Here is a 13129-nt window from a genome sequence, read left to right on the forward strand (position 1 = left end):
AGATTTCCTCACACACCTGAATGAGCAAGCAGATAATGAGCTGGAACAGCGGGTTTGAGAAACCTTGAAACTATGAAGATCAGTAGGGTCCCCTGATTGGAGTGGAGAACCTCACTTTAAATGGTTGCTGGTGTTCAAAACCAGGCTGCAGAGGTGAAGACCAGACTCCAGATTAAAACTGGAGTAGATTGCATAAAAGAATTTTTTTTATCATCTAATTATCATCTAAGCCAGTAGATAAAGTTGGTAAAATACCATGTACCTGTTTGGAGAAATTATACAGCAGCATTGTTTACTCTTGGCTTCAAGATGGAACTTATTTATATGAAGAGATTTATATCTTGTGAACCAGAAGAGACGTTTTTCTTGACAGTCTGTACAGCACAGCGAAGAGTTTTTCCCCGAAACAGATCATTAATTAAAGCCTACCAATTTTTTCTAATGAGCTGTGCAACTGTATATTACACAATTACAAAGCCCCACTGGTGACATTTCTTCTTAATAAAAATAATACATGGCCAGGTCTTAAGGCGAAGGAACAAGATCCTAATGCATGGCCATGAAGTAATAACACTAAGGAACATGATAATGAAGTCGTGACCCCAGAATTGGTAGCGTAAAGGGAATGAGACAAGTCAAGGCCATGACTTTGTAACACAAAGGAATGTGATAATTAACTATTGTGTATTAGTTAAATAGCTAATTAGTAACATGGAACAAGTGCCTGCACTACACCGATCATGTTCCCTCATATTACTCGTAGTCATGACCAGGACTTCACAAACGGAGCTCTGTATGTATGAATGACTACTCTTTATTAATTTATTTTGCTTTAATAGAACACTTTGTATGAAGTGGACTTTTTTTTTCCCTTCAAATCCCACTCCCAAACAAATTCCTCCCGCAGTTATTTTTGTTGTCTTTTATAACTAAATAAAAAAAAAAATTAAATCCTTGCACCGTGGCTTAATGAATTTCATCTCACTGATTGTGGTCATGATTGAAATTCATTAAGCCACGGTGCAAGGATTTAAAAAAAAAAAAATTAATTTAGTTATAAAAGACAACAAAAATAACTGCGGGAGGAATTTGTTCATGAGTTCTGCTCAGCCAAGTCCGCTGAGAATTGTCCTTACATAGTGTAATGGGACATGGGGATGTATTATTTATCATGTTTTATTGCAACGATTTATCTATCTTCATCGCTAACAGTGTAAAAGAATTGCAGCTGACAATGTAACGTGACTGCACTAATAAAACAGCTTAAAAACAGATGTGTCCTGAATCAGTTTTTGCTTTAACTATGGAAAAGGTGACTAGTCGAATTACTGGTCAACTAGTAAACATGAACAGTCGTGCAACCCACTAGTGTAAATATGTTTGGAGATCATTGAGCAAGGTAAAAGCAGTGTGTGTGTGTGTGTGTGTGTGTGTGTGTGTGTGTATCATAAACAACGTTCATGATTGTATTTACAAATCACTGAGTGCGCCCTGGAATACCTTGCCAAAGACAACTAGTAAAGGGTTAAATAATTACGCTATTTTACATGTTAAAGAACGAATATTACCCGTGGTGGACGGCCAGTTCTGAAGTGTTTAAAGGTTTGCTTAACTGGATCTCTGCATAGCTGGTAAAGGCACTACTACAACAAAGGCTTTCAGTAATAAGCACTGAACCTGAACCCCTATGTTGCACAAAAGACCCAACACATGAATACAGACACACACACACACGAAACACTTTTGTGCAACCGGTTTGTTCTTTTTTCCCCCCCCAAACTAAACAAGAGAAACCAGAAAATATTTCCTCAGTGTTTCAAAATGATTTTGGTGGCTTTTTTTTTCTTTTTTTAAATGAAAGGGAAGTATTGCATTATTTTTAAAGTCTGTTTTATGCCTTATAACAAACATAACATAATTGTCTACGTAAAGACAGATTTGCAAGAAGAAATCTGCCAATATCACTTAAATTGCAAGTACTGATAAAAATGCTGCATTTCTGTGATGCTGCAGGAAGTAGAATTTTGGAATCACAAAATATTTATAATACAGAATAACACAGGTTTGGATGTAGGTAGTTTATTACCTAGGGCTTGGGGTGAACCAATCAGAATTTGGCCCAATAACATCATTTTCCTTGGCCTGATTGGCCGACGTTAATTTAACTGAATTATTCTTTTATTATATTTAAGATATTAGACATTTGTGGGATTATTCTAGCAAAATGTACAGACACATGATACACAACATTAATTTATGCAGTGTGCAACTGGCTAGAAGCTGGTTGAACTACCAAGAACCTACATGAAGGAGGGGAGGGGGAAAAAGTTATAATAATTTTCCCCCTACCACAAAGGCAAATTTCAGACCACACACTACAGGTGAGAATGTTTTTTAAACACCTATTTCTGGTCTGCTTCACAAAATATAAAGAACAAGGTAGACCACTCCAATTTATCAAAATTTTGCATTTTTTGTTTGCACATCTGGATTTTTTTTTTTTTTTTTTTTTAAATTTAGATTTTGGACACTTCTTCCATCTGGTTCTCTTAGAGGTTGTTTGACCTTTGTAGGTCATGCAAACATTTTTATTAGAGAAAACAAAAAGACAAGTAAACAATTAGCTATGGAGCTAAAACTTAAGAAGCAAAACTAAAGAAGAGAACATCAGACCGCAAATACATCTTGGCTGAAGATTAGTGGTACAGGGGAAAGTCTAAATGTGAACTATTCCTTTAAAATTTATATGTACAGTACCACATGTACATAACAAATGGCTTCTAAGTCAAGGACACCAGGCCTTTGCATAAAAACATGCATTCAATTTTAAACTCTGAAGCTCAACATATCCAATGAGAATATTGGTCAGTTCCTTAAAAAAAGGAATTCCCAAAAGCAACCATTTTATTTCATAAAAATGGCTAAATATTATTTCTAATAGGATGATAGCTTGGTAAACATACGTCCAAGCCAGGAGTTCTAAAGTGCACTTCCAAAATTGAAATAAAACCCACCACTGCGTCAGGTAGATTCCTCAAATCCATCTGAACTCAAATCAGTTGGAGACCCTGTCAGTGGCATCAATATTCCATGAAATAAAACATGGTATGAATTTGCCCTTTGGTCTTTAGAGACCTCTGGATCCAGGCTAAAAGAAGTTAACTTGGACAAATCTATACGTCATCATTACAGTCTCAAAGCATCGATGCGAACGATGAAGTGATTTCTCACACAAGGCAGTGCAAGAAATCTGCAGCAGCACTGAATGCAATAAAGAGCAGCATATGAATCCCATCTGCTTGTATCCCGTTGCTATGGGAATAAAATAGACAGCAGCACATGATGTGGGCATTGCTGTGTAATTCTACACAGCTTGCTTTATTCCACTGACCCCTTCACTTGGGTCTTTACCAGGAGTTCATGTTCACCTTCGGGTATGCTGAAATGCACAAGTCAACAATGATAATTCCTAATTCTGCACACAGGCAATTTAACGTGTGCAGATTGAGAACTGAGGATAGGAACGATCCAAAGCCAACGTTATTTGTACAAAGTTTGGAGAGGAGCTCCTAAATGCTGATGGAAAGACAAGGAAGTAAAAAGAAATGCTCACCACGTCCCAAATCAAGGCATCTGCAAATTGGAAGATGGTAGATCTTGTTTAGCCGAGGCATCCAGGTTGCACAAGGGGTAAAAACAAACTGGAAACCCTCAATTCTCCAATTCATGGGCACTTCAAAGCTGCAATTATCACTGTAGGAACAGTGATACGTTGCCATTCCTCTCGACATTCCTTTCAATCAAAGATGGAGTCTCTGAGGCAGCTATGAAGGACAAGCTTCCACCAGGAAGATGTTACCCAGCATTAGTTACATCACTAAAGCTGAGGTCCTCAATGTGAATCTTAAATGTAATGTTACTTGCACAGGACAGGGGCCACTTGCAGGCAAATTTTCTAACAACTTATTTGATCAGATGGGAAACACTTACTCGAGTAACACTTGGCTCCTTTATCAAACTCTCGCAGGAACCTTTAGGCTGGAAGATGGTAGACCATTCTCCAAGCATCACTTAATTCATGATGCACAGGAAGTTAAAAATGGATCTTACCAGACTCTTGAATCAATTACACCTATAAGTTTGCACCCTTCCGTCAGTGGTTACCTGACCAAGTCAATCCAAGCAGGAGTCTAAGAGGTCCTCTTCAGTTGCATAGAAGATCATCCAGATTGGGGAGGCGATCAAGGTCATCAAAGAGGTCAGAAATTCCTTCGCCTTCTCCTAGGCTCATGAGGTAGTCATCACTGAGAGGTGGGGAGCCCAGGCTGATGAAGGGCGATTCAGAGTAGGGATTCTGGTCCTCAGTTTGTTGCAGCAGGCTGGTGTAGGGGGATGTAATGGGTGAGAGGTTGGTGACCGTTACCGCCGGGCCTGAACGGCTGGAGTTGCCATCTGCGGGGAAGGGTTGGAGAATTATGGAGTGACTTAAACAAAACACCTAGAAAAACCCCAGAGTGTAGAGGTGCTCCTATTTAAACAGAGTAACCTCCACTGCAAACCCACCTTCTAACACTTTCATAAAGGGAGAGGAGTTTCCATTCATACTCGAATTCTCATTCTTAACCGGACTGTCAGGGGTATTTTCATCAGGACACAAAAAGACATCTATAGGTCCTTTTGAACTGGTGAGGTGAACTTGCAACCCCTGTAGGGTGAATTTGAGTCACAGGTATAAAAATATACAAACTGCCCCTTGGATAACAAAGAAAAAATTTATTTGAAAGCATCCACTTTGTTTGACAGTGCAAAAGACTGATTGATGATGACTGACCTCTTGTGGATCGGGCACCTCTAACTTGGTCTCGGACGGCGCTCGGACGACGATGACCGTCTGATCTTTCAGACTATGGTCCCGCCGGAGGTCTTGATATGTTACATAAGCGAACGTAGGGGAGGTTAAAGAACCACAATGAAATACTTCAGTAAATTAGTGTCTACAATGGTATAGATCACACCAATACTGCTCAGGTTTTTGCCTTTACCAACACTTCTTGAAGCGTTGGTAAGCGTTCCCCCTTTACCAAGACTACCCATGTTCCCCTTAACACAATGCTATTAAAGTCTTCCCCTGAACTACCCAATTTTTAACAAAATTACCCCAGTCCCCCCATACCAAGGAGACCCATTTCCCCACTCCCGTACCAAGCCCACCCAAATTCTCCCTTTACAAAGCCCACCCAAATTCTCCCCCATACAAAGCCTACCCATGTTTTCTTTTAAGAGCCTAATCAAGTTTACTCTGTACCAGTACAAGTTCTCCCCCATACCAAGCCTACTCAAGCCTTTTGCTGACCTAGTCCACCCTAATTTCCTCTTCACCAAGATGACCCAAGTTTTACCCTGACCAAGGAGATCCTAATTCCCCCCCCCCCTTTCCAAGGCTTCCCCATATTCCCCCTGACCAAGAAGACCCAAGTTTCCCCCCTTATCAGACTTTGATCTTCAAATTCTGAATAGCAAATTCACATGATCAACAAGAAATAAGCAGCCTGTCAAGAAGCAAAGCCACATAAACTAAACACACATCCTAAAGGAGAACAATCATCTTGTTGCACCAACATGAAGAAAGGATATTTCTGACTGTGAGATGACTCTGTCATCTGCTTGACTTCTTGCGTGCATCTTTGGATCAACTCATCGAGTCTGCGCTCCTCCTGCACCAGCTGAGCCACTTCACTGCTCAGAGTCTGTTTATGGGTCAGTACTCCACCAACCTCTGAAAGGTTACAGCCCCTAACAAACCACACAAGAATGGAGGCATAGTTAACATATTAACAAGCCAGTTTTATTAGCACCATGCCCACAGAAAGGGGGGGAAATAAATGTAAAAGTCTACACAATGATGAGCAAAATCTTTGACCACAAAAAAATTATGATCACTCACAGATGACCTATAACATGCATAACAATAATACATGTCAAGGTCTGGGATATATTAGACAGTATATTTTCATTTTTCATTAACACTTACGGCATTTGGCAGACGCCCTTATCCAGAACGACTTACAGAAGTTCTGTGAAGTCTCTATCAATAAACACATCTTTATACTGGTTCACTAGGTCAGGGTTAAGACTGGTCTGAATCAACAGACGAGCTACAGTGGCACAAGTCACAGAAATGTTTAATGATGGTTACGGGAGGAAGGTGTCAATACAGTGCATTGCACCCTCCTGCATATACCACTGAAGAGTACCATTACCACTGGAAGTGCCTCCAATGGGCATACAAGCTTCAGAACTTGACCTTGGAGCAATGCAAGAAGGACACCTAGTCTGATAAGTTCCATTTTCTGTTACATCATGTGTATGGCCGGATACGTGTGCGGTGTTAACCTGGAGAAGTGATGGTACCCGGACACACTGTGGGAAGATGATGCTCTGGGCGATGTTCTGCAGGGAAACCCTGTGTCTGGTCAGTCATGAGGACGTCAATTTGACACGTGCCACCTAAGCAAACATTGTGGCAGACCAGTTACACCACTTAACGGTAATGGTATTCCCCAATGGCAATGGTCTCTTTCAGGAGGACAATGTGCCCTGCTACATTGTACACATTAGAAAATGGTTTGAGGAACATGAAAAGTTCAAGGTGTTACCCTGGCCCCCAAATTCCCCAAATCTAAACTGATCAAGAATCTGTGAGATGTGCTGGAACAAAAAGTTCAATCCATGGTGGCTCCAACTCACAGGCCTTGCTGCTAATGTCTTGTCAGGATCAAGCTGATCAATGTCGGGATCCGCTGCTAATGTCTTGGTGGAGTCTAGTAGAGTCCATGCTTCAGAGGGTCTGAGCTGTTTTGATGGCACTTGGAGGACCATCAGCATATTAGGCGGATGGTCATAACGTTTATGCTCATCAGGGTGTATACTGTATTTATCAATATTTACAGGTTACAGTGATCCTACCTAGCTAATGACCAAGGCACCTAGCTAAATAATAAAAATGTATGAATTTATTTGTTAATTAAATAATAAATTTCCTTTAATTTTCACCCCCAGCTTGTGTATTTTTAAATGGTCCTTTAATACCACAGTGGGATGTTTTCCTTGTTTATTTGATTATGTTTATTCTTTTAGACCATTACATATCGCTTCCTTTTGTTTATTTCGCTTATTGCGCACACTTAAAAAATTCCCTACACTTGGCTGGTCTCCTGGCTCCTGATTCTGACAGATTTACAATGACATGAATCCCTGACATTTTTAGACTAGTTACCATATCATGAAAATTCCACACCCTAAAACCCCTAGTTAGCATATGCAAAGATTCACAGCAAAAGTAGGTCACACTGCAGTGTTCAAGCATGTTTTTAACCAATATTACCACAGCAAGCAAAATTATCTGCGCCTCTGTATATTCACTTCCTGCTTACAGACAGGAAGTTGGTAATCCTGTCTGTGGGTGTAGAGCAGCACTGCATGTGATATCACAACTCGCTTATTATCAGAAATGTAATAATTATGTGTAGGGTTAGGTCTCACTCCAATTGAGAAATACTAATGAAATATTAATGTAACTGATTATGAACACATCCCTCAGCTCTATTCTACGTACATCCATTGTATGTTGTTTTTGGATTTCTTCTTGATGAGGTGCACCCCCTCCAGCACGTTGGTGATGTCGTAGAGACGTCGCTTCTGGACGTTGAGCGCCTCGGCCGCCTGGTTCAGATCCACCACGCCATCTGACGATTGGCCCAACAACTGCACAAACTTCTTAGTCAGGAGACCCAGAGACGTGTCATAGCGAGTCTTCTCTGATGGAGACTTTGGAGCTACGTGGAGTTACAAGGAGAATTAACTTTTCAACCCAAAATAGAGACATTTATTATTATTATTATTATTATTATTATTACCACCAACATAAGATGTTTACATTTTATCAGATACCTGATTAGTTTGGATATGTTTGCAATGTATGCAGATTACTAGCAAAGATAACGGTGAATCTTTATTTTGCTACATATCACATTAAAATTAACAATAAACAGATAAAATTTATGCTGTCATTGCTTAATAACACTTAACACTTCAGGACTGGCTGTTCTGGGAAAATAATCAACTTCTGCTTGACCATACCAGCTTGTCCCTACTTATAGATTTACAAGTTATTCAATTTCGTATCAGTATTGACAAAAACCAAAAATTCATACTCAATCTGAAAAGAGAAAGGGAATCAATGCATGTCTACAATAAAGTAATAAAAAGTACAAGGTGTAGGTCTTTAAAAAGCAACAAAATTTCATTTTTGGCAAAGTGCTGTGGTATAAGAGGAACAAAACACTTAGGGATGTGCTGTTCTAAGAAAATAATCAACTTTGGGGTGTAACAGTAACGTCGCTTCGTATCAGGTTGGTTCTTACTTTTGTTGCCCTTTAGCACAGCTAGTGGGCCTCCATTTTGGGTCTTGGGGGTTTTCGCTACTTCAGCTGTGTACAAGTGGTCCGAGTCATCGAGAGCCAAGCGCCGCTTCGCCTGTGGATTGCGTTTGCAAGACAATCAGACAAGACTGGCAGCCATGTTGCTGTCACAAATCAGGTAATAAAAGATTATCAATAAAACAAAACCAAAGCAGATGGAAAACCAACAGAAGTGTAGCTGAGAAAAGTTGAATGTTCCTGTCTGAGATTCAGTTTAACCTTCTTTGCGTATTCATCAGTGTTCAAATGTTTTGCAAATATTAAGCAAATTTTCACAAAGCTGGTGCAAAAAAAAAATATTGCCACAGAGCTCACCACTGAAATAAAGTGGACACGCACCAATGTAGAACAAGTCAAGGATTCTGATTTTAGGTTTAAGAAAAATAATGTTTGTAGAGTCCTGATAGTAAAATTACAAGAAATAAAGTCACAGATTTTGAAAACAAAAACTTACAAGAAATAATGTTCGTAGATTCCGATATTACTATCACAAGAAATGAAGTTACAGATTCTGATAGTAAGATTACAAGAAATAAATTTCGTAGATTCTGATATTATGATTATGAGAAATAAATCACAGATTCTGATATTAAGGTTACGAGAAATAAAGTCACAGATTCCGATAAAGGTTATGAGAAATAAAGTTACAGATTCCAATATTAAGGTTATAAGAAATAAAGTCACAGATTCTGATGTTACTATTACAAGAAATAAAATCGCATATTCAGATATTAAGATTACAAGAAAAATCAGTAGATTCTGATAAAGATTACGAGAAATAGTCACAGATTCTAATATTAGGATTACGATAAATAAAGTTCATAGATTCTGATATTAAGCTTACGAGGAAAAAAAGGTGCAGATTCTGATATCAAGATTATCCGAAGTAGTAGATTCGCTTTAGATATTAATATTAGTAATATTATGAGGAAGTCATAACCTCGGATATTAAAATGATCCTGATTAGAATTACGAGGAATAGGCCTAATCATATATTATATTAGTACTAGGTAGAAAATTTGTATATTCTGATATTAGCATTACAAGAATGTCGTAGATTCTGATATTAGCATTACGAGAATGTCGTAGATTCTGATATTAGCATTACGAGAATGTCGTAGATTCTGATATTAGCATTACGAGAATGTCGTAGATTCTGATATTAGCATTACGAGAATGTCGTAGATTCTGATATTAGCATTACGAGAATGTCGTAGATTCTGATATTAGCAATACGAGAATGCCGTAGATTCTGATATTAGGATTATGAGCAAAAAATGAAAAACCTCACACCAGTATTTCTGACTATTTCTTGTAAGCCTAATATCAGAATCTACTACTCTCAAAATGCAACAAATTTTTTAAGAAAAATATCTTATCTTAATTTTTTTTTTTTTAACGGCAACCCTAAAGAACAGCTGTGTGGTTATTCGAAATCCCAAGTTTCTTTAGTTTGTAATCCCTGTCATTTCTGTTAGCACTGCTAAATTGTAACATGATACAACTAAAATGCATTTGATAGATTATTGGCTAATTAGCTAGTGAGTTAGCCAGTTAAACAGTACAGCTGTGCAACTTGCTGCTTCATTTTATATTTCTTGTCATTTTATATAGTGGGTGCTAGCGCACATGTAATTCTGACTATTGTTTTAATTGTTTGGTATAAATATCAAGTTGTGATACAACATTATGTTTGTATTAAGCTAATTCAAAGTTACTGAATTACTGCAAAGATTGTGTGTGAAAAGTTAAAGTTTTGGATAAGACTGATGTCTTCCTACATCCCTTTTTTTCTGCACAGGCCACTTTCTGTTTAAACGTCACTTACAGTGAAACGATTAACTTAAGCTCTAGAAAAGCGGATCAGGCTTCAGGAAAGAGATCACTTTTTTTTTTTTTTGCACAAACTTGCTTAGCCGTAGCTTAGTTTCCATAGCTACTGAATATATATTTTAATAATTGCAGAGATATAACAGCAAGAAAACTATGGTATTATCGAAAATTATGGAGGAGAAAAAATAATTGGTAACAACGCAATCTAGATTTCGCGTGCCTCAAAACTGGCACTTCTTTGGCAGCTAGACGATTAGCTTTAGTTTAAACGCTAGAGGAGTCCTTAATGTCACTTTTTTCATCCGTTTCATTTAATTCCTTTATTTCGTAAACGCAAAATTAAACTTTTTCATTTACATGTTATGTTAGAGTTAGACGAACCGCCGCTGAATTCCTACGTCACTTTTTTTGTGCAAACTACTTCCTGTTTAAGCATAGCTACTGAATAGATGCTAATAAATACAAATAAATAAGAATAAATTATGATATTGAGAGAAAAAAAAAAACTTTGATAACTGTTTTGGTTAATTTCCGAACATGTCCAAACTTAAACTTATTTGGAAGCTAATCTGTTACTTTCAGGTTAAAAGTTAGAGTCTTTGATGTCTTGATAGGTCACTTTCTTTCCTGAACAGATGCTAATGACTACAAATAAACAGTAACTACTTCCTGTTTAGACCTAGCTCCATTTCCATAGCTACTGAATAGATGCTGATAACTACATATAAACACTTCCTGTTTAGACCTAGCCCCGTTTCCATAGCTACTGAACAGATGCTAATGATTACATATAAACACTTCCTGTTTAGACCTAGCCCCGTTTCCATAGCTACTGAACAGATGCTAATGACTACATATAAACACTTCCTGTTTGTATCTAGCCTCGTTTCCATAGCTACTGAACAGATGCTAATGACTACAAAAACCGTAACTACTTCCTGTTTAGACCTAGCTCCATTTCCATAGCTACTGAACAGATGCTGATAACTACATATAAACACTCCCTGTTTAGACCTAGCCCCGTTTCCATAGCTACTGAACAGATGCTAATGACTACATATAAACACTTCCTGTTTAGACCTAGCCCCGTTTCCATAGCTACTGAACAGATGCTAATGACTACATATAAACACTTCCTGTTTAGACCTAGCCCCGTTTCCATAGCTACTGAACAGATGCTAATGACTACATATAAACACTTCCTGTTTGTATCTAGCCTCGTTTCCATAGCTACTGAACAGATGCTAATGACTACAAAAACCGTAACTACTTCCTGTTTAGACCTAGCCCCGTTTCCATAGCTACTGAACAGATGCTGATAACTACATATAAACACTTCCTGTTTAGACCTAGCCCCGTTTCCATAGCTACTGAACAGATGCTGATAAGTACATATAAAGAGTTTAGGAAGGAATCACCAGGAGTTAAATAAATGGAGTTAAATAAATAAAGTTGAATAAATAAAGTATTGGTAATGGTACAGTCCGGATTTTGGTTCATGCCCACACTTGCACTTGTGTGGAAGCTAGTCGGTTAGCTTTAGCCCTGCTGTAGGGGTGATTAAAGGTGTTGTTTTGCCCCCCTGTGCAGTTAGTCGGTGTTTACCGGAGGCCGTCCCAGCGCAGGTCTCTGTCCGCTCGCGCTCGGGGTCGGGGTGGTATACAGGCTGGCGGCCGGAGACTCGGACACACACACGGCGGCGGGAGTGTGTGTGAGGCGCGGTGGCGGCGGCAGTGGTGGCGGCGGGGTGATGATGTGGATGAAGGTGGTTGTGTGTGTGTTGGAGCCCAGGGCCGTCAGCACCGCGTTCTCGTCCAGCGAAGAGCCTCCAACCCCGGTGATGATCACACTCTCCGGGGCCGAGCATGAGATCGCTCTTCTCATCGTCTCCGACGCGGCTCTTGTGTGTGTATATGTGTGTGTTTGTGTCGCTTCTCTCTCTCTCTCTCTGTGCGTCTGTTTTTTTTTTTGCTCTCAGACCTCAGTTTAAACCGCGTTTTTTACCCCAACGCGCTGCTTTTCTGTTGTAAATATTACCCTCGCATGAAAGATCAAACTCTTAACTATCGATGCAGCCACGTTTCAGGTGATATTAGTGTCATAAACGCGCAGATGGCTCGGATTTTAAAAAAAGTTACCACTGCTGCTGCGCCGCTCGCTGGAGGGAAAAAAAAATGGCTCCAGGAAGCTGACAATGAATGAGGGGGGACACGGGCGAAGCGCGAAAAGGCGCTCGCGCGAAACTCAGATTTCCCGCGGACCACTTCAAACGCAATTTGCATGTCGCACACGATTGGTCGCGTGGACGCCATGCCACGCCCCCTCCTCACCCGCAGCTTCGCGACGTTGACAGCCAGTGAAAAGGTGCAGGCTGCTGATTGGACAGAGGAGGCATGTGTGTGGTGACGTCACACCAGTGAGGCGGAAGAAAGATAAACACTGAGACCCTAACCAGATTTATTGAAGATATAGATGTAAAATGTTCATTCTGTTCATTACACCCAGAAACGGTACCTCATATTTTCTGGCGTTGTCAATATACAAAGAGGTTATGGTGGGAGGTTCCTAGATTTATAAATGACAAAGTGCTGTGCAACTTTCTTTTACTATATGAACATGTAATATTTGGCTTTTTGAACTATGACAAGAAGTTGGAAAATGAGGCTTACATTATCAATCTCTCGATTATACTTGTTAAGTTTCATATTCATCGTTGTAAATTCAGCAGTCAGAAACCTCATTTTTTTTCTGTGGTACTTAAGGAATTAGAAAGGAATATTTATATAATTAGAGTACAAACAAAAAAGCTGTAAAAA

At 39.2% G+C, this 13129-nt stretch overlaps 1 protein-coding gene across 1 annotated transcript; it reads right to left on the reverse strand.

Annotated features, from left to right (window-relative positions):
* Window positions 1–1000: 1000 nt before the first annotated feature.
* On the reverse strand, window positions 1001–12545 carry LOC113533712 (transcription factor E2F3). The gene is made up of 7 exons (XM_026925995.3): window positions 11919–12545; window positions 8424–8535; window positions 7616–7835; window positions 5635–5793; window positions 4832–4946; window positions 4564–4705; window positions 1001–4452 (listed from the first exon to the last, which is right to left on the reverse strand). Exons 1-7 carry the CDS (start codon window positions 12195–12197, stop codon window positions 4205–4207), a joined length of 1275 nt encoding a protein of 424 aa, XP_026781796.2. The 5' UTR covers window positions 12198–12545; the 3' UTR covers window positions 1001–4204.
* Window positions 12546–13129: the final 584 nt, after the last annotated feature.

Source organism: Pangasianodon hypophthalmus, chromosome 1, assembly GCF_027358585.1.
Source record: "Pangasianodon hypophthalmus isolate fPanHyp1 chromosome 1, fPanHyp1.pri, whole genome shotgun sequence".
NCBI classification, from domain to species: Eukaryota; Metazoa; Chordata; class Actinopteri; order Siluriformes; family Pangasiidae; genus Pangasianodon; species Pangasianodon hypophthalmus.